The sequence below is a fragment of the Myotis daubentonii genome, chromosome 5 (assembly GCF_963259705.1).
Source record: "Myotis daubentonii chromosome 5, mMyoDau2.1, whole genome shotgun sequence".
Lineage (NCBI taxonomy): Eukaryota > Metazoa > Chordata > Mammalia > Chiroptera > Vespertilionidae > Myotis > Myotis daubentonii.
The window spans coordinates 24,739,515-24,761,066 of NC_081844.1; the positions used below are offsets into that span (position 1 = coordinate 24,739,515).

The following is a 21,552-nucleotide window of genomic DNA, read 5'->3' on the forward strand; positions in this document are numbered from 1 at the left end:
ACGACTATCAGCTGATTTTTTTTTTTAACAGAAACTTTGCAAGTCAGAAGGGAGTAGCAAGAAATATACAAAGTGATGAATAGCAAGGACATATAATCAAGATTACTCTACCCAGAAACACTATCAGTTGGAATTGAAGGTCAGATAAAGAGCTTCTCAGACAAGAAAATGGTAAAGGAGTTCATCACCACCAAACCAGTATTACATGAAATGTTGAAGGTTATTCTTTAAGAAGAGTAAGAGAAGAAGAAGAAAAAGAAGAAGATGAAGAAGAAAAAGATGAAAAAAAAAGATAAAAAATATGAACAATAAAATGGCAATAAATACATATCTATCAACCACTTAATCTAAAAATAAAAATAAACAAGTAATCTAATGAAGAAAATAAAATGATGAATAAAATAGAAACAGAGATATGGAAAAATGGAACAGACTAATGACTCTCAGAAGGAAAGGACCAGGTGGGAAGAGTGGGAAGATATCAACAAAAGAACTTACATGCATATATGCATTACCTATGGGCACAGACAATAGGGTGGTGAAGGTCTGGGGCTGGGTGAGAATGGGGTGGAGTGGAACAGTGGGGAGAAAAAGGCAGGACATCTATAATACTCTCAAAAATTAAGATTAAAAAATAGAAATGAAGAACACCATATGTGACATCAAGAATACACTGGAAAGAATAGAAATTAAGCCTGATGAAGCAGAAAAAAAGACAAAAGTATTTAAAATAATGAGGATAGTTTAAGGGAACTTTGGGATAACTTCATATGTAACAATATACACATCAAAGAGGTAGAGAAGGAAAAGAAAGTGAAAAAAGGATAAAAAACAAGTTTGAAGAAATAATGATAGAAAATTTCCCTAATCTGGTCATGGAAAAAGTCATGCAAGTTCAGGAAGCACAGAGTCCCAATCAAGATGAATTCAAGCGACCTACACAATGACACATATTAATTTAAATGGCAAAGGTTCAAGGATAGAGTAATAATCTTAAAGGCAGCAGGAGATAAACAGTTAGTTTCCTACAAAGGAGTTTCCATAAAGCTGTCAGCTGATTTCTCAACAGAAACACTAGAAATAAGCGAATGGCATGAATTATTCAAGGTAATGAAAAGCAAGGTTCTGAAACCAGGACTACTCTATCCAGCAAGGCTATCATTTCAAAATAGATGGCAAAATAAAGAGCTTCTCAGACACACACACACACACACACACACACACACACACACACACACACAAAGCCTAAAGGAGTTTAACGCCACCAAATCATCATTGCAAGAAATGTAAAAAGGTTTACTATAATGATAAGAGGAAATAGAGAAACATGGGCATAAAGAATTAAAATTCCAATAAATAAGTACCTATCAATAATAACCATAAATGGTTCTAGCTGGTTTGGCTCAGTGGATAGAGAATTGGCCTGGGGACTGAAGGATCCCAAGTTCGATTCTGGTCATAGACACATTCCTGGGTTGTTGGCTCAATCCCCAGTAGGAGACATGCAGGAGGTTGCTGATCAACGATTCTCTCTCACCATTGATGATCATAGATGTTTCTCTCTCTCTTTCTCTCTCTCTTCCTCTCTGAAATCAATAAAAATATATTTAAAAATATAATAATAACCATGAATAAGTAAGTCAGAGAAAGATAAATATCACATGATCTCACTCATTTGTGGATTATAATGAACAACAAACTGATGAACAAAAACAGATCTAGAGACAGAGAAACATTGATCAGATGCTCAAACCTCAAAGGGAAGTTGGGGGAGGGAGGTGTAAGGGGGAGAGATCAACCAAAGGACTTATATGCATGCATGTAAGTATAACCAATGGACACAGACACCAGGGAGGTGAGTTCATGAATGGGAGTAGGGTGGGGGTGCAATGGAACAATAAGGACACATATGTACTAACTTAATGAATAAAGAAAAAAAACCCATAAATGTAAGTGGATTAAATGCTCTAATTCTACCAAAGGACGAAATCTACAGTAATACAATCATAGCATGAGACTTTAACACTCCACTGAGATCACTGAATAGACCTTGTAGAAAAAAATCAACAAGAAAACAGCGACTTTAAATAACACAATGTCTAAAAGACATAGAGTAGCTGAATAGATAAGAAAACATGATACAAATATGTACTGTCTACAAAAGACCCAGCTCAGAAAAAAATGATTCACACGGCCCTAACCCGTTTGGCTCAGTGTATAGAGCATCTGCCTGCAGACTAAAGGGTTCCAGGTTTGATTCCAGTCAAGGGCATGTACCTTGGTTGTGGGCACATCCCCAGTAGGGGTTGTGCAGGAGGCAGCTGATCGATGTTTCTAACTCTCTATTCCTCTCCCTTCCTCTCTGTAAAAAATCAATAAAATATTTTTTTAAAAAAATGATTCACACAGGATGATAATAAAGGGATGAAAAAATTTTTTCCATGCCAATGGATATGAAGATAAGGCCTGCAAAACATAATTCATATTTGACAAAATAGACTTCAAAATGAAGGCCATAACAAGAGACAATGGAGGTCACTATATAATACTAAAAAGATCGACACAACCAGAGGATATCACCCTGGTAAATCTATATGCACCCAATGTAGGAAAAACAAAATATTGAAAAAAAAACTACCAAAGGACTTAAAGGAAGAAATCTACAGTAATACAATCATAGCATGAGACTTTAACACTCCACTGACATCACTGAATAGACCTTTTAGAAAAAAATCAACAAGAAAACAGCGACTTTAAATAACACAATAGAACAGATGGATTTAATTCACATTTATAGAACATTCCACCCAAAAGCTGCTAGATATACATTCTTCTCAAGTGCACATAGGTCATTCTCAAAGATAGACCACATGTTAGGACACAAAATAAGTCCCCAGAAGTTTAAGAGGATTGAAATCATATCAAGCTTCTTCTCAGATCACAATGGCATGAAACTAGAGATCAACTACAATAAAAACACCCCAAAACCTTCAAACACCTGGAGGCTTAATACCATTTCATTAAACATTGAATGGACTACCAATGAGAAAAAGAAAAAAAATTCCTGGAAACAAATGAAAAAGAACACACAGCAACCCAGAATTTATGGGACAAAGGAAAAGCAATCCTGAGAGGGAAGTTCATAGCTTTACAGGCCTACCCCAAGAAACAAGAAAATTTTCTAAGAAGCTATCTAACCCTACAACTTAAAAAAAATTAGAAACAGAACAAAAAGAAAAGCTCAGAGTAGATAGAAGGAAGGAAATAGTAAAGATCAGAGTGGAAATAAATGACATAGAGAATAAAAACATAATAAATAAGATAAATGAAACCAACAGCTGGTTCTTTGAAAAGATAAGCAAGATTGATGCACCTTGAGCCCAACTCAACAAGAAACAAAGAGCGAGGACCCAAATAAATAAAATCAGAAACAAAAGCAGTGAAGTAACAACTGACACCACCGAAAAAAGGCTTGTATGAAAATACTATGAACAACTACATGCCAACAGGCTGGACAATGTGATCAAAATGGACAAATTCCTAGAAACATAAATTTTCAAAAACTGAATCAAGAAGAACAAGAAAACCTGAATAGGCCAATAACAACTGATTACATTGAAACAGTAATAAAACAACAACAACAACAACAACAACAAAACCTCTCAGGAAGCAAAATCCCTGGGCCAGATGACTTCACCTGGGAGTTTTACCAAACATTCAAAGAAGAAGTATCCACCTCAAACTATTACAAAAACTCCAAGAGGAGGGAAGTCTCCCAAGCTCTTTTTTATGAACCCAACATTATCATAATAACAAAACCAAAAGAAGAAACCACAAAAAAAGAGAATTACAGGCCAATATTCCTGATGAGCATAGATGCTAAAACACTCAACAAAATATTAACAAATCTGATTCGCAATGTATTAAAAAGATCATACATCATGACCACTTTGGATTTATTCCAGGATGCAAGGCTGGAACAATACTCACAAACAAATCGAAGACAAAATTCACAGGATCATATCAATAGATGCAGAAAAAGCATTTGACAAAATCCAAAATTCATTTTTTTGGTAAAATTTCTCACAAAGTGGGAATAAAGGGATCATACCTCAAAGTAATAAAGGCTATATATGACAAACCTACAGCCAACATCATACTCAATGGGCAAAAACTGAAAACATTTTCTCTAAGAACAGGAAGAAGACAGGGATGTCATTTTTACAACTCTTATTCAACATAGAACTGGAAGTCCTAGCTGCAGCGGTCAGACATGAAGGAAAGATAAAAGGCATCAAAATTGGAAAGTAGGAAGTAAAACTGTCATTATTCATAAATGACAGGATACTGTCCAAATAGTGATGCTATTTAACTCAGAATTTCTCAGCCTCAGCACTGTTGACATTCTGGGACAGACTGCGCTCTGTGCTGCAGTCTGTCCTGTGAATTGGAAGTTGTTTAGCAACCCTGCATCCACCCATCCCTCTCCAGTATGACAGTCGCCAGTCTCTCTGGACATTTCTTGATGTCTCATGGAGGACAAAATCACCCCTGATCAGAACCTCAATTTGAAATTAATAACTTAAACATTTCATAGCATAGATATGACAGTAATCCTATATAATAAAAGGCTAATATCCAAATTGACCAAATGGGTGAACTACTGGTTGCTATGACATGCACTAATTACCAGGGGGCAGATGCTCAATGTAGAAGCTGCCCTCTGGTGGTCAGTGCACTCCCACAGGGGGAGCGCTGCTCAGCCAGAAGCTGGGCTCAAGGTTTGGGAGCAGAGCGGCAGTGGCTGGAGCCTCTCCCACCTCTGTGGCAGCACTAAGGATGTCCAACTGCCAGCTTAGACCCACTCCCCCTGGGACTAAGCTGTCAGTGGGACATCCCCTGAGGGCTCCAGGACAGAGTGATCCCCCTCCCCCAGTGCACAAATACCTTGCACCAGGCCTCTAGTTTAATGATAAAGAGTGTAAAAGACCATTAAAAGTGTGAGTAGCAGTCATTCTATGCACTCTATGTAGCCACTGAAATAAATACATTGATTCATCAAGCAAACAAACCCAGCAATCTCTTGCCTCTGGAGTAAATATAATGGGCTCTCAGGTGACAACAGGTAATTGTTCTTGGCTTCCATTCTCTGTGACCCTCTCATCCAGGGTCAGCTGGGTTTTGGACTCACCTGGATAAGATCTCTTAGAGGCAGGTTATTGTGGGGACATCTGAATTCCTCCCTGAACACTTGTTCACAGGCAAAACAGCAGGAAGTTGTGAAATATCAGTCTCCAGCCAGAATTGGCCTCCAAGCAAACAGAATAATGACAAATAAACATAACCGTGCTCCTCCCAGCTTAAGTTTACACACGCTAAGAGACTGGAGATGAGGAGATATTATAAATCCCTTTACCTGCTCCTCAGGCACATTTCCCTCTTGTTACTCCAACCTCTAAGCACACGGATATATTTTATAGCAAGAGGAGGATTAGAGTAGCAGATGGAACAGGCATGTTAATCGGCTGGCTTGGGACTAAGGTAACCACAATGATTCTGTTAATGCTGAAGAGAGAGGCAAAAGAATTGGACTCAGAGAGACTTTGAAAATGCTACACAGCTGGCTTGAAGATGGAAGAAGGAACATGAGCCAAGGAATGCAGGCGGCCAGTCACACTAATAAGCATCAGAGAACAGATCCTCACCTCAGCTTCTAGAAGGACTCCAGCCCTGCACACATCTGGATATTAGTCAGTGAGACTCATTTCAAGCTTCTGACATCCAGACTGTAAGAGCATATGTTTGTTTGTTTCAAGCAACCAGTATGGGAATATGTTATAGGATTCTAATATAGACATTTATTCAATAACATTTGTCTGAGGAACCGAGTTTAGGCCTCTTCATTCATTAGCTTCCCTTGGGTAAGGGCATTGTATGTTAAAAACACACATGAAGTAGAAAAATATTTTTAAGTAGATTGGAGACATTCCCCCCTCAGCTGATACAGTGAAGGCCTCACTGCATATATGTAAACTCACTGTGCTGCTTCTGTGGCCTTAAGAGTTAAGGTACAATGGATGACCTTTAATTCTCCATCTGTATAACTATGCTGACTTTTTTCTCAGCACCCTATACCTTTGTCTAGAAGATGGTCAGTCCTCAATTTATATTCCCAGAATGCATGCCAGAATTTCTTATTACATTTAGAGACCACTGGGGGAAAGGCTGAGTGTGGGGGTAGGAATTCCTTTCAATTGTTTCAACAGAGAAAGTCAATGGGTAACAAATCCAAGAATACATGCAGCTCTGCCAATAATAAATAATTAATCAAAGTAAAGTTTTTAGTATTCTTTCCCAAACTCATTAAATATTTATTTCACACGAATACCCAGCATGAGAGAAGATACTGCAATGAATGTCTCACAAATTACTGTTGCAAGGAACCAACTCCCTGACTGGTCAGGATCTTTTCAATAAATACAAAAGCATGCTCAAATACACACCATTTTTGAAATTTAATAAAAAGACTCTCACTTTACTGCACTGTTCTTCTGAACTAATTTTCTATCACCTTCTTCCCGAAAAATAAATCTTTCCAGATACATTTTCATTTTACCGCAGTCATTTTATGCATCTCACTCATTCTATAGTGTCATGCAACTGGACTCCCATTCTTATCAATTTATTGTTAACTATGGTCCTTATAATACAGATTCAAACAAACACATCTTTCTTAATGTATTACCTAACTTAATTACAAATTATTTCCTTAACACAAAATGCCAACACAGTGAGCTCTTACCTCTGGTCTAGGCTGTTTGGGCTCCCAGGTGACTTAGGTGAAATTTTTAAGGTTCCATCCTTGCTGACCTTTTCCTGATGGACCTGCTGGGCTCCCAGACTCACCTTGATGGGTCTCTGAGAGGAAGAACTCTGTGCGAACGTCTGAATTGCTCCCTGGATGGTTGATGATGGAGACTGAAGCTCTGTCCTCATATGAGACAGCAGGAAGGAGTGAAGCATCAGTCCCTGAGCCAGCTTAGGAATCAAAAGCAGCAGCTATACCCTGCGCCCCTAGCGTTGTATAGGCTGAGGGCTGCACAGGGGAGATACCTACAGCTCTCTCTATACCTGGCCATCAGGCACATTTCCCTTGTGTTATTCCAACCTCTAAGCACATGATTTCCCTACGGGCCTCTGGAATAAGCAGAAAGGAAAATTTTCCTAATGATTCTTTGATCCCAGGTGACCAGGTTGTAAGTCAAGTGTACTCAGTTATTACGACTCCTTGTCTTGGTCTCACCTGCTTTCTAGAGGTTGAAAGACCTACTACCCTATCCCATACCTGAATTCCCTTTTTCTTCAAAGTGTGATTGGGGGTGGGACACTGACCTGATATGTCTGGAAAATTGCTATTCTCCTCTGCAAAATGGCAGAACTGGGCTCCTTTGGGATGCAATCCAGGGCGCCACACTCTTTGGTTTCCTGACATATTTGTTAAAACAATGAGGATTTTATACTTATATCACCAGTTAAAAACTGTCATTTGTACCCTCATAAAATATTTATTAATTTTTCTGGCCAGTGTGCCTCACTTGGTTAAGCATCTTCCCATGCACCTACAAGTTGCTGGTTTGATTCCCAGTCAGCGAATATGCCTGGGTTAAGGCTGGATCCCCAGTAGGGAGTGTGAAGAAGGCAGCCCATCAATGTTTCTCACTCATGAATGTTTCTCTCTCTCTAAAAAAAAAAAATCAATAAAAACATATTAAAATATATATTCATTATAAGAGATACACTTAGATATTTTTATGCCACATGACCTTAGCTTATCATTTTATAAGAATTTCCTGATTTAAGTTTTAGCTTTCCTGGTAGTCACCTTCACCACATGGAACCTGGGAATGTTACACAAATTTCAGAATTTCTTCTTCTGGGATCTTTAGAGAAACCAGAACTGCAGCCCCTCAGATTTGGGCTTTTCCTCTCCATGTACCTGATCACTGTGTTGGCAAACCTACTCATCATCCTGGCCATCAGTTCCGAATCTGACCTCCACACACCCATGTGCTGGAGTCGTTCTCAGAATCCACTAGGGCTCAAGAAATCTGGCAAAGGGGCTGTGCATTAATGGATTAAAGAGACTAGACAAGAAATATAAATTTGAAAGGGATTTTGGAGGGCCAGAAGGAAACTTAGTTCTAGTAGAATCTCTGCACCCAAGGCTTTTTATTCACGCATTTTGCCCTCTAGCAAAGCAGATATACATATCAAAGGTAAGGCCCGGTAAACAATAAAGGACCATCAGGTTGGGGGAAACTGCCCTCAGCTGTCCGGCAGCAGGCAATCATATGCAGATCTTCAGCCCTGCTGAAGGTGTCCATCAACCTTTTGATGGACCTCCTGCATTTATTATGCTAACTACTGTTCCTAGCCTCCAGCACCCACGTACTTCTTCCTCTCCAACCTGTCCTTGGTAGACATCTGTGTCACCTGCACCACCTTCCCAAAGATGCTGTGGAACAACCAGACACAGAGCAAAGTCATCACCTATGAAGCCTGCATTACTTAGATGTATTTTGTCATACTTTTTGCTGAGTTGCATGTTTTCTTCCTCACTTGGAAGGCCTATGACTGTTTTATGACCATCTGCTAACACCTGCACTGCATGGTCACCATGAACCCTGTCTCTGATAGGCTGGATCATGAATGTCCTGCACTCCTTCCTACAATGCTTAATGGCATTACGATGGTCCTTCTGCATGGGCATGGAAATCCCTCTTTTTTCTGTGAACTCCATCAGATGATCAAACTTGCCTGTTCTGACACAATTTTAACTATCATGGTGATGTATTTTTCAGCTCTTCTGCTTGGTGCTGGTCCTTTCTCTAGGATCCTTTACTCATATTCTAAAATAGTGTCCTGCACACATGGAATGTCATCAGCTCTGGGAAAGTATAACACTTGTGTGTCTCACCTCTCAATTGTCTCCTTATTTTATGGTACTATCCTAGGGGTGTACCTTAGCTCTGCTGCTACCCACAATGCACATTTAAGTGCCACAGCCTGGGTCATGTATTCTGTGGTCACACCCATGCTGAACTCCTTCATGTACAGTCACAGTAATAAAGACATCAAACAGGCTCTGAAGACATTCTTTGTGAAGGAAACTACAAACAGGCCAGTTGTCCTAAGACTGAAGATGTGCCCATGATGGCAGAGGTCAAAGGCTCAGAGTCAGATATCATGATTATCTTCAGACCATTATACTAGAACTTGCCGTTTCCATTTATTTCCTGGAATTTCTGTTTCTTTGACCTCATCTTCTCTATTCAACGTATGTAACTCAATTAAGTTCTCTGCTCTCTCAGATATTCAACAACTATTGTCTTCGTTGTTTTTCTACTTTCCTAAATTTATTTCCATCATGGATCGGATATATTTGGAAAATTCTATTTACCTAATGAAACAACATGGATATCTTTAGAATAATTTTTCTCAAATGACATATACCATACCAAATAATTTTTTTTACTAAAAGAATCATTCTGAATTGCACTACTCCTATGGAAAAACTACATTTAATGACCAAGGCAGTTTATACAGTTTTGTATGAGAGGAAAATCTGAGACCTCTGCTGTTCACTTTTATGACTGACATTTCTTTGTATATCATTGTCTCAACTGCTGTTCCTGATAATGTAGATTCTGACATACTATTGTGTTTAATAGCTGGTCACTGGGTTTTATTCTCCTCATTGGAATCCTGTTCTCTTTTAGCTCAGTGTTCATAGCCCTACCTTAGCCACTTACAGAATGATTATCAAATCAATTTCTCCAAGGGGGCTCTTCATTGAAAAATAAATTTTAATAAATAAGTTGACCTAATACCACCTTAAAATTACAGATGAATTTCAATATGATGGAGCATATTTTTAAGTCACATATTGTATTATTATGTAAAATGTTTATTCTTCATGCTATGCATCTATTCATTGAAATATGGAGGAATGATGCCCATTTGGAAAGGGGTATATACATATGATTGAAGACTGGTTGGTGTTTCTCTATATTTTATTGGGTTGAAAATTTGCAGTGCTTCCTATAATGTGACTCTTTCATTAAAATATTCATAAGAATAGACAGGATGGTAAGTGATCATTATCAGTTCCATCCACTATACATCTGTATTGTGCTCAGGATAATATTCATCCTTTATGATCAAAGAATGACTCAAGAGAGAAATTGCATTCTTGTTTAGTTGTATGACACAGGGTCGCCAGTTTTTCTACACACACATATGTGTTCTTTCCACCTCTCCTGGTTACAGAGAAATGAACCTCCAATAAGTTTTTATATATAGTTGTCTTAAATAAACTAACATAGTAACAATGAATGCTGTCTTCTAAAAGAAATAAATAAAATAAAAATGGTAAGCGTCCTAGTTGGTTGGGTGTTGTCCCAAGCACTGAGAGGTTTAATTCCTGGTCAGGGCACATGCCTGGGTTTCAGGCTCTATCTCAAATCGGGGGGCATGTAGGAGGCAGCCAATTGAAGTTTCCATCTCTCCCTCTACCTTCCTTTCTCACTCTAAAATCAATAAATATATATTTAGGGAAAGAAAGTGTTATTCTCCCGTGAAATTTCTAATTTTGTTTGTGTCTCCTAACTTTTTTTCTTGATTAGATTTATTATACATCGGTATGGTTTGGATTTATAAATTCTGTTTTTCTGTTTTTAAATCCATTAATTCCTGACTTTGTTTTTGTTATAAACTGAATCTGCTCCCCTGAAGCTTGTTTTATTCTATTAATGAATTCAATTTATTTTTATGCTTTTATTTTTTTTAACTGAAAAATTTTAAGGATATTTTTCATCTGAGTACAGCATTGGCTACACCCTGAGTTTTCACATATAGAGTTGTCATTGTAATGTTTTTTCTAAATATATTTGTATTGATTTCAGAGAGGAAGGGAGAGTGACAGAGAGATAGAAAAATCAATGATGAGAGAGAATCATTGATCTGCTGCCTCCTGCATGCCTCCTCCTAGGGATCACATTTGAGGCCAGGCATGTGCCCTGACTGAGAATCAAACCAACTGAACTGTGACCTCCTAGTTCATGGGTTGATGCTCAACCACTGAGCCACACCAGTTGGACTCATTGTAATCTCTTAAATAGTAGTTTGAATAATTCTCTTTTGACCAAGTTGTATTTGAGGAGATTGCTTTAAAAATTCCCCCATAAAGTTTTTATGTAGTTGAGTTTTATGGCCTTGTAGTTAGAGAATATATCTGAATTTTTTCTTCTGCTGTTTTGAAATGTGTGGCTAAGAAGTTAACTGACTTTTGTCAATGTTTCATGGGTGCTTAAAGAGGAGATGTATTATTTGTTATAGGCTACAAAGTTCAATATTTATCAGTTAATTAAAACAGTTTATAATTCAGAAAAAAAAGAAAACGAGTTTCAAAAAAAACAGCAACCAACAGCAGATAACTAGTGTCCTCCCTTATATTTTCTTTGATTATTATATCATTAAGCTATTACTGTATGACAAGCCATCCTACAAGCAAATTATTAAATATAATGCCAGTATTACTAAGTGAGATTGCATGTTATGGAGTTTTTATGAGCTCAGCCAGTCTCCCTGTGAAACTGTAGTCAGCTGTGAGTCTCTACATGTATTTTTAAGGCTCATTCGTGATGTTGCGTGTGGCCATGGTGATCTTCTCCTTTGAAGCAGTATGTCATCAGTTTACCTTATTTTTATATCTAATTTTATCTTCTATTTTAAAGAAAAGAAATGGTACTGAATATGAATTGCTTTATTTTACTTCCGTAGTTCCAATATCCATGAAACTTACTTTTCTCCAGGTAAAAGAGATACTCCTACCATTTCTCAGTGTGAATCAGCTACCTGGGCTCTAGATCCTAGGCTATTTTCCTTCCATTTTTTAAAAGTATAATTACATAATGTAAACTAAACATGATAAAAATCCACTATTTGATGAATAAAAGTCATACAAAAATTGCAGTCTACCTCATGTTTCCATTTGCATATGTCAAGAAAGTACACAATAAAATTTAATGGCTTCTTATAGTAATTGTTAAACATTTAATTTACCTAAGCCTAAATTTCCAATGAAATATGGCCATATATCTCATCTATTGCTTTCAACATTCGTCATGGGGATAGTAAACGTAACTTCAGAGGAATATTGCAAGCAATAAATAAAATATATGGCCATATTTCATTGAGCCAAAATAAAAAATTCCAATTTAAAGTGTGTATGTATATGTGTGCTTATTCATATATATTTTTATTTCAAACAAACACACTAACATATATGTACACAAACATAGATTCATTTATAATCACATATTTCATGTTGAAAGGAAACAAGAGAAATTTAAAGAGGATAGAAATGAAAAGAATGAATTTTTGAATTAACATAAAATTAAACGATGTAGAAATTTAGACATGAAGATTTAAAGTAAATGGTAGACATGAACTTAAATAATGAATTGCTTTTCTTATGTTAAGGCCTCAAAGGCATCAAAATCTGGAGCACATTTACGTTTATGCAATAAGAAATTCTCTACCAGTTAAAGAGCCTGAATATCTCCAAACTGATTTCACATTTCTTTTACTTAAGGGGGAATTACAACGCAAAATGCCTTTAGCCAGGGGAGGCTAAATGAATGAATAGAGCCACTTGATCTCAGCTTCTTTAGGAAAATTTTCATTGAATAAAGATTTATTCACTTTTTAAAAAAATATATATTTTATTGATTTTTTACAGAGAGGAAGGGAGAGGATAGAGAGTTAGAAACATCAATGAGAGAGAAACATCGATCAGCTGCCTCCAGCACACCTCCTACTGGGCATGTGGTCACAGCCAAGGCACATGCCCCTGACCAGAATTGAACCTGGGACCTTTCCGTCTGTAGACCAAGGCTCTATCCACTGAGCCAAACCACTTAGGGCGGTTTATTCACTTTTTAATACTAACGTAAAATGACCACAAAAGTGATTTAAAACAAACACATTCATGCTGTTACAATTCCTGAGGTCAGAAACAGGAAATGGGTCTCAGTGGGCTAAAATGAAGATGTTTGCAGGGCTAGGATTTTTCTGGAGGATACAAGGAAGAGTCTATTTACTTTCCTACTCCAAGCTTAGATTAGCATGTAAAATAATCAAAATATGTTTCTTATAATCAACAAACATTTCATAGTGAGGGGATTAAATGACAACTCTTAACTTGTGATATCAGAAGGAAATGCCAAATTGTTTTGGCTAATGTGTCATGAAGCCCAGTGTGTAACACACACAATTTATAACAAAGGAACTTAGTTTTCCCCCTTGTTGAAAAGAAAAATAGCAATTTTCTGTAGATATCAGAGCCTGTATCCCTACCATAAGTCAATATTTGGAGACTCAAGTTTTCTAATCCAGACTGCATCCTCAGTCATAAATTTGGAAAAAATTTAAATCAGGATTGAGATAAGGTGCTGGAATGTTAGTCCTCTGAAACCCAACAAATGTAATGAGGGAGAACTAGTAGACACTGGACTCACTCGAATTCTAAGCTGGTTTCTTGGGAACAGTATCTCCAGGAAAACATTCCCTTCTGTCCAGACCCACAGGGAAATCAGGTGATTAGAAGTTGCAGTAACAAGACAGAAATGCACCTAATGAGCAGACAAAGGGAGCTGTAAATATCTCCTCATCTCCAGTCTTTCTGCTTGTGTGATCTTGGGCTGGATGGGACCTGGTTGTTGCTTTTGGAATCCTAAGTTTGTCTAGGAGACCTGTGCTTGCCTCCTTCCTGCTGTCTCGTCTGGGCAGAGAGCTTCAGTCTCCATCATCAGCCACCCAGGAGGTTGGACTTCCCAATGGAGACCATCCCCTCAGAGTTCCCAAACAGGTGAGTCCAAAGGTCCAGTAGGTACTACAGGAAAGTGTCAGAGAGAGTCAAAGCCAAGGGCATGTAGCAGAGGTCTCTTGATAGGACCAGCCTATGGTTGTTTAGCTGATTAACAAATTAATGACTAATTTCTGATGTTAAAAGAAGCAAACATTGAACTAATTGCTGACAATTAACTGATGGAAGACCAATTTTCAGCATGCCATACTCTGAAGAGTGCCTGGAATATGGTCTATGGTCAATATATATTTCTCAAATGCATAAAAGATATTCTCAATAAAGCAGCAATATACATTATTTTTGAAGAACAGGTTGATGGTAGAATAGGAAATTCTATTGAGAAATGCCAATAGAGATACCATAATGGGGAATAAATCACACATCAGAAATGGAAACTATTTTCCTTATCCTAAAACATAAAAATGTCATTTCTTCTCAGTTACTAATGCCTGCTAATGTGAAAATTATTTATTCATTTTTTTCTATTTTCTGGTAGCCACGTCCTCCAACACAGGATACAAAACAATGGTACACAAATTTCAGATTTTCTTCTTCTGGGACTTTCACAGGCTCTGGAACTGCAGTCTCTCATATTTGGGCTTTTCCTCTCCATGTACCTGATCACTGTATTTGGAAACCTGCTCATCATCCTGGCCGTCAGCTCAGACTCCCACCTCCACACGCCCATGTACTTCTTCCTCTCCAACCTGTCCTTGGTAGACATCTGTTTCACCTCCACCACCATCCCAAAGATGCTGATGAACATCCAGACACAGAGCAAAACCATCGCCTATGCAGGCTGCATCACACAGATGTATTTTTTCATACTTTTTGCTGGCTTGGACAACTTTATCCTGACTGTGATGGCCTATGACCGGTTTGTGGCCATCTGCCACCCCCTGCACTACACGGTCATCATGAACCCCCAGCTCTGTAGACTGCTGGTTCTGCTGTCCTGGATCATGAGTGTCCTGAATTCCTTGTTAGAAAGCTTAATGGTGTTGCATCTGTCCTTCTGTTCAGACTTGGAAATCCCACACTTCTTCTGTGAATTCAATCAGGTGGTCCAACTTGCCTGTTCTGACACCTTTCTTAACAACATTATAATGTATTTTACAGCTGGGCTGCTAGGTGGTGGTTCCCTTGCTGGAATCCTTTACTCTTACTCTAAGATACTTTCCTCCATACGTGGGATCCCTTCAGCTCAGGGGAAGTATAAAGCATTTTCTACCTGTGCCTCTCACCTCTCAGTTGTCTCCTTATTTTATGGCACCCTCCTGGGAGTGTACTTCAGCTCTGCTGCTTCCCGGAGCTCACACTCAAGTGCAACAGCCTCGGTGATGTACACTGTGGTCACACCCATGTTGAACCCCTTCATCTACAGTCTCAGGAACAAGGACATAAAGAGGGCCCTGGAAAGATTCTTTGGCAGGTAAGCTTTTCATGGGCCACCTGTACTAGGCTGAAGAATTGCCCAGGAATTCAGGGTTCAAATCCTCAGGACCAGAAGTTCTGACACAAATTAATCCAATATTTGGACCATATGTAATTGGAAATTCTCATTTATCTCATAGGTTGACATGAATTACTTTAGCATAATTTATTATTTATGACATATTTCATTCCAAGTAATTTTCCTATTGTTTTCCTGAGAAAATAGTAATGAATAATACTACCCCTATGGACAAAATTATACTTGGCTGCTAAGGTCATTTGTATAACTTTATTTTAGAGGTAACTCTGAGACCATAGTTTTCACTTATTTGTTCATCATTATATTTTATAGCATTACCTCTACTGCTCTTCTTGATAATGTAGACTTTGACATTCTAGTATGTTTTATAGTTGGTCTCCTGGCTTCATGTTCTTTATTCTATTATTCATCTCTCTGTCCACATGCCTACCATAGCCACTGGCTAAAATTGACTATCAAACACATGTTTCTAAGAAGAATCTACAAGGAAATGCACATTTTAATAGATAGATTGGTCTAATATGGTTAGAGTCAGAGATGACCTTAAATGTGATGAAGCAATAATAGCCATACAATTTTTTCCTGTACAAAAATATTTTTCATGGCACTTGTGTACTTAATAAAGTGTGGAATATGCTGTCCATGTGTAAGGCTCCTTATTCATTGGGGTGAAAAATTATGTGGTGTATTTTATGATTTTTTCTGAACTATTTCACTGTTTTTGCTTTAAAACTTTCTTTTGATATGCTTTTTTTTTTTAAGTGAGAGGGAGAGATAGAGAAACATCCATATGAGAGAGAAATATTGATTGATTGTCTCCCATACTGAGGATCCAATTCACAACCTGGAAATATGCCCTGCCTGGGAATAGAACCAGCAACCTTTCTGTGCATGAGATGATGGTCAATCAACTGAGCCATACAGGCCAGGGCTCCTTAAAATTTTAAATGTGGCCCTAACCGGTTTGGCTCAGTGGGTAGAGCGTCAGCCTGCGGACTCAAGGGTCCCGGGTTTGATTCCGGTCAAGGGCATGTACCTTGGTTGCGGGCACATCCCCAGTAGGGGGTGTGCAAGAGGCAGCTGATCGATGTTTCTCTCTCATCCATGTTTCTAACTATCCCTCTCCCTTCCTCTCTGTAAAAAATCAATAAAATATATATTTTAAAAAAAACTTTAGCCGAAACCGGTTTGGCTCAGTGGATAGAGCGTCAGCCTGTGGACTGAAAGGTCCCAGGTTCGATTCCGGTCAGGGGCATGTACCTTGGTTGTGGGCACATCCCCAGTGGGAGATGTGCAGGAGGCAGCTGATCGATGTTTCTCTCTCATCGATGTTTCTAACTATCTCTCTCCCTTCCTGTAAAAAATCAATAAAATATTAAAAAAAAAACTTTAAATGTGCTCCCTACTAATGTGACTCTTTCTAGTGTTCTAAATTCACTATCTCCCCTTTTCTAAATTTTTTCAAATCCATCAAAGGGAAAGTGACTGAACAATCTCACTACCACACAATATGTATCTTTATACTCAGGAATATCATATATATATATTTTCTGACTTCAGGGAAAAAGAGAGAGGGAGATATAGAAACATCAATGATGAGAATCATTGATTGGCTGCCTCCTGCGTGCCCCCTGCTGGGGATCAAGCCCCAAACCTGGGCATGTGCCCTCGGCTGGAATCAAATCTGGGACCCTTCAGTCCCCAAGCCAATGCTCTATCTACTGTGCCAAACCAGCTAGGACCATATCTTCAATCTTTATGATCAAAGGAGGAATCCTGCCCAGTTATGTGCAGATTTTCTTGCACAAACAAGCATGTCCTTCCATCCTGTCTTGACTGCCTGGAAGGGAACCTCAATGGAGTCACTTTTATACAGTTACCTAAAATGCATTGGAATTACAGTATGATTGTGAGTGCTGTCCTCAAATATCAGTACAAATGCCAAAGTAAGAAGTAGCAGATTATTATAATTTACCTAAGTTTTTTCGCTTTGATTATAGTATCAATTCACTATTGCTATGTAACAAGCTATCCTAAAAGCAAACGGTTTAATATAATTCCTTTATTTTCCAATGGGTTTGTGTAGTTGGGTGGTGTTACTATCTCTGCTGGTCTCCTCATGAGCCTGCAGTCAGCTGTGGGTCAGCGGGGGTGTCTCTGCTGACCTTGGCTTGGCTTTCTAATGTATTAGGGGCTCAGCTATAGTGACTGATCTAGGGAGGGCTTGGCTGGAATAAATGAGCTCTGGATTTGTTCACATGGCTCAGCCAGGGCTCTGAGTGAGAGCAGTGGAAATGCACCAAGGCCTGGTAAAGCACACTGTCACTTCCACCACGTTTTATTTTACCAAACCAACTAAAAAAAATCCTAGTTCCAGCCCAGATTCAGAGGTGGAGAAGAAAACTACAGCTCTGGATGGGAGGAGCTCACAGTCACATTGCCGAAGACATTCTTTGTCTGTACAAAGAATTGGTGCCATCTCTGCACACGGTCTACCACTTGTGTAAATTTTATCTCAGTAAAGTTTTACTTCTATATCTGCCCTTAATGGTGAATGATCCTAGAGAAGAGAGTGAGAGTAAAAATATGTTTAATGAGCAGATGTGGAAGTTCTACTCTTGAGGTCAGGCCCCTCCAAAATAACCATGCCCCTTCTGCTGCTTGCCTCCAGCTTACCATTTATAGACAGAAAAGAAATAAAAAATTTCCTTCCAGTTATTTCAAGTCCAGAGACTTAACTCATTGATTAAAAGAGCTAGAGAGCTGTTGTTTTCCTGATACCATCCTTTGTTGGCACCCTCATGTAGACATTGCTTTTCTTTTTATTGGCACGCTCTTAAAATATCCATAATCCAATATGATAGATTTATTTGTTGGGTATGGCAGTCCTGATGGAAGGGGGTGGCATTTGAAGTGTACATATAAGAGACAAATAGGAATTTGAAAGCAGAGACAGAATTCAGTGTTAGTGGTAACTTTTGAGAACAGGACTACTGCAATAAAGAGTATCAACTACTGATTACTTCAGTGTTCTTTCTAGAGACCCTAGAGAACAAATATGAATGCTGTACTAACCATGTTTTCTTTTCTGTATTTTTTCCAGCTTTATTGATACATAATTGATCTATAACATTGTGTAAGTTTAAGGTGTACAGAGTAATCATTGGTTCATTTAAAAACTGCAATATGATTACCATCAAAGCATTAGCTAGCATCTTCATTGGCACACATAATTAACATTTCTCTTTCTGGTTGGAACATTTAAGATTTATTTTCATAGCAACTTTCAAGTATATAGTACAGCAGTATAACTATACCAGTAGTCAACATGATGTCCATTACATCCCTAGAACTTATTCATCTTACTAGGGGCCCAGTGCACGAATTCATGCATCTTGAAAGGAACTGTGGGCCATGAGGATGCGGTGGGCACAGGGGTAGGTCTTGGCCACATCAGCCCCTCTGCCATAGCCCTTGGTACCCTCTCTGACCGCATCCCCGCTCCCCCCACTGCTGCTCCATGTGCTGACAGTGCTGGCCCTGCTCACACCCACTGATGGGGTGGAACAATTGGGGCCAGCACCAGCAGCAGGTGCAAGCAAGGCTGGCACGGTCAGTGGGTATGAGCAGTGGCTGCTGCCCTGATCACCCCTCAGGAGCAGGAAGAGGTGGAGAAGCCCTCAGGGGCGATCGGGGCCAGCAGCCGCTGCTTGCACCCCCTGATGGCACTGAGCGATCGGGACGGGTGCCGGGCACTGGCAGTGGGTGTGAGCAACGGCTCCGGCAATGGCAGTGGGTGTGAGCGGGGCTATCATGGGCAGTGGGTGTGAGAGGCAGCTGCCGGCCCCGATTGTCCCTCAGTAGCAGGGGGAGGTAGAGAAGCCCTCAGGGGTGATTGGAGTCAGCAGCCGCTGCTTGCACCTACTGATGGCGCTGAGCTATCAGGACTGGTGGCAGGTGCCAGCAGTGGGTGTGAGTGGCAGCTCCAGTGCCTGCAACGGGTGTGAGCGGGGCCAGCACTGGCTACAGGTGTGACCACTGGGCAAAACTGTGGCATGCGGGCTCAAAGAATTTTCAGTCACCACCAGAGGCTCACCCAAATGACAGTGACCAGAGCCCCATCTTGGTCTGGTGCCCCCACTCACCTTCTTCACCATCCCGCCATGGCCAATGCCCACCATGTTCCTTGTGTGCCCCCTGGTGGTCAGTGCACATCATAGCAACTAGTTGTTTGTTTGGTTGGTTGTTTGGTTGTTCTGCCATTCGGTCTATTTGCATAGTAGGGTTTTAATTTGCATAGTAGGGTTTTATATATATGTATATATAGATAGATGGCTAGACCTTGGGGGCATTATGCTGAGTGAAGTAAGTTAGACAAAGAAAGATGAGTTCTGTATGATCTCACTTATATGTGGACTCTATGTAGGATGGTGGTTACCAGGGGCTGGGGGCTGTGGAAATAGGGAGATGTAGGTCAAAGGGTACAAACTTCCAGTTATCTATATATATAAAACTGTAATATGCAAATAGACTGAATGGTGGTACAACCGAAAAACCGGTCGCTATGACACACGCTTACCACCGGGGGGTGCGCTTGGAACATGGTGGGCATCGGCAGCAGATGGCAGAGCGTGGAACACGGTGGTCGTCGGCCATGGTGGGATGGTGGAGCAGGTGAACCAGGGCATCAGTCGCTGTCATTTGGGCGAGCCTCTGGTGGTTACTGAAAATTTTTTGCTCCCATATGCTGCAGTCCCACCCAGCCCTTGCACCTGTTGCCAGCGCCAGCCCCACTTGCACTCGCAGCCAATGCTGAAGCCACTGCTTGCACCTGCTACCGGTGCCCAGTGCTGGCCCTGATCGCTTTTTGCCATCAGCGGGTGCGAGTGGTGGCTGCTGGCCCCGATCACCCCTGAGGGCTTCTCCACCTTCCCCTGCTCCTGAGGGGTGATCGGGCAGCAGCTGCCACTTGCACCCGCTGACAGTGATAGCCCCATTCACACCCACTGCTGGTGCTCGCCCCAATCAGCATGGGAACAGAGGCAGCGGGAGAGGGGCTGCCGGCAGACAGGGGACTGGGGGCCATGGTGGGAGGGGCCATGCAGGGGTGCAGAGGAAGGGCTGATACCCTCCCCTGTGCCCACAGCAGCCTCACAGCCCACAGTTCCTTTTAAGGTGAATGGATTCATGCACTGGGCTCCTAGTATTATCATAATAGGCAAGATTTCCTTCTTTGGACTCATGGCCCTTTCTCCCTTTTTTAAAAAAATCCTCAATTAAGGATATTTTCCCATTGATTTTTTAAAAATATATTTTTATTTATTTCAGAGAAGAAGAGAGAGGGAGAGATAGAAACATCAATGATGAGAGAGAATCATTGATTGGTTGCCTCCTGCACATCCCCTACTGGAGATCGAGCCCACAATCCAGGCATAAGCCCTTGACTGGAATCCAACCTAGGATCCTTCAGTCCGCAGGCCTACACTCTATCCACTGAGCCAAACCAGCTAGGGCTTTTCCCATTGATTTTTAAAGAGAGTGGAAGGGTGGCGGAGAGATAGAGCGAGAGACATCAATTTGAGAGAGACACAGGCACATCAACTGGTTGCTTCCACACAGGCCCTGTCTGGGGCCTGGGATGGAACCTGCAACTGAGGTATGTGGCCTTGACTGGAATTGAATCCATGAACCTTCAGTCCACACTTTATCCACTGAACCAAGCTGGCTAGGGCCCTTTCTACATCTTTAAAACCAGCAATGTAGCATTTAAAAATCTTGCTCTGATACCAACTATATACTGGTATTCTTCCTTCCTCTTCCATGTTCAGAGGACCATGGAGATTACATTAGCCTGACCTACATAATTATTGACAAATATATCTTCATTATAGTTGACAATCAATATTATGTTAGTTTCAGGTGTATAACATAGTGATTCAATATTGATATTCCTTAGAAAGTGATCGCTACAATAAGTCTAGTCACCATCTGTCACCATACATAATTATTACAGTATTATTACACTGTACATTGTAGTCCATGATTTATTTTATAACTGAATTTTTATACTTCATAATAACATTATCCTTGTCCCCAACGCCATACTCCTTCCTCTCTAATAACCATCAGGTTGTTTTCTGTATGTATG

General features: G+C 40.0%; 1 protein-coding gene and 1 pseudogene across 1 annotated transcript; both read left to right on the plus strand.

Annotated features, from left to right (window-relative positions):
- LOC132234517 (adhesion G protein-coupled receptor E2-like) overlaps positions 1 to 21,552 on the plus strand; it is a 674,172-nt pseudogene that overhangs the window by 409,074 nt on the left and 243,546 nt on the right.
- Positions 14,461 to 15,366, plus strand: LOC132234170 (olfactory receptor 7A10-like). Its single transcript, XM_059695215.1, has one exon. It carries the CDS (start codon positions 14,542 to 14,544, stop codon positions 15,364 to 15,366), a length of 825 nt encoding a protein of 274 aa, XP_059551198.1. The 5' UTR covers positions 14,461 to 14,541.

What these genes read in the sequence shown, in the direction of transcription:
- LOC132234170 (XM_059695215.1), top strand. Translation starts at nt 14,542, where the DNA reads ATGTACCTGATCACTGTATTTGGAAACCTGCTCATCATCCTGGCCGTC.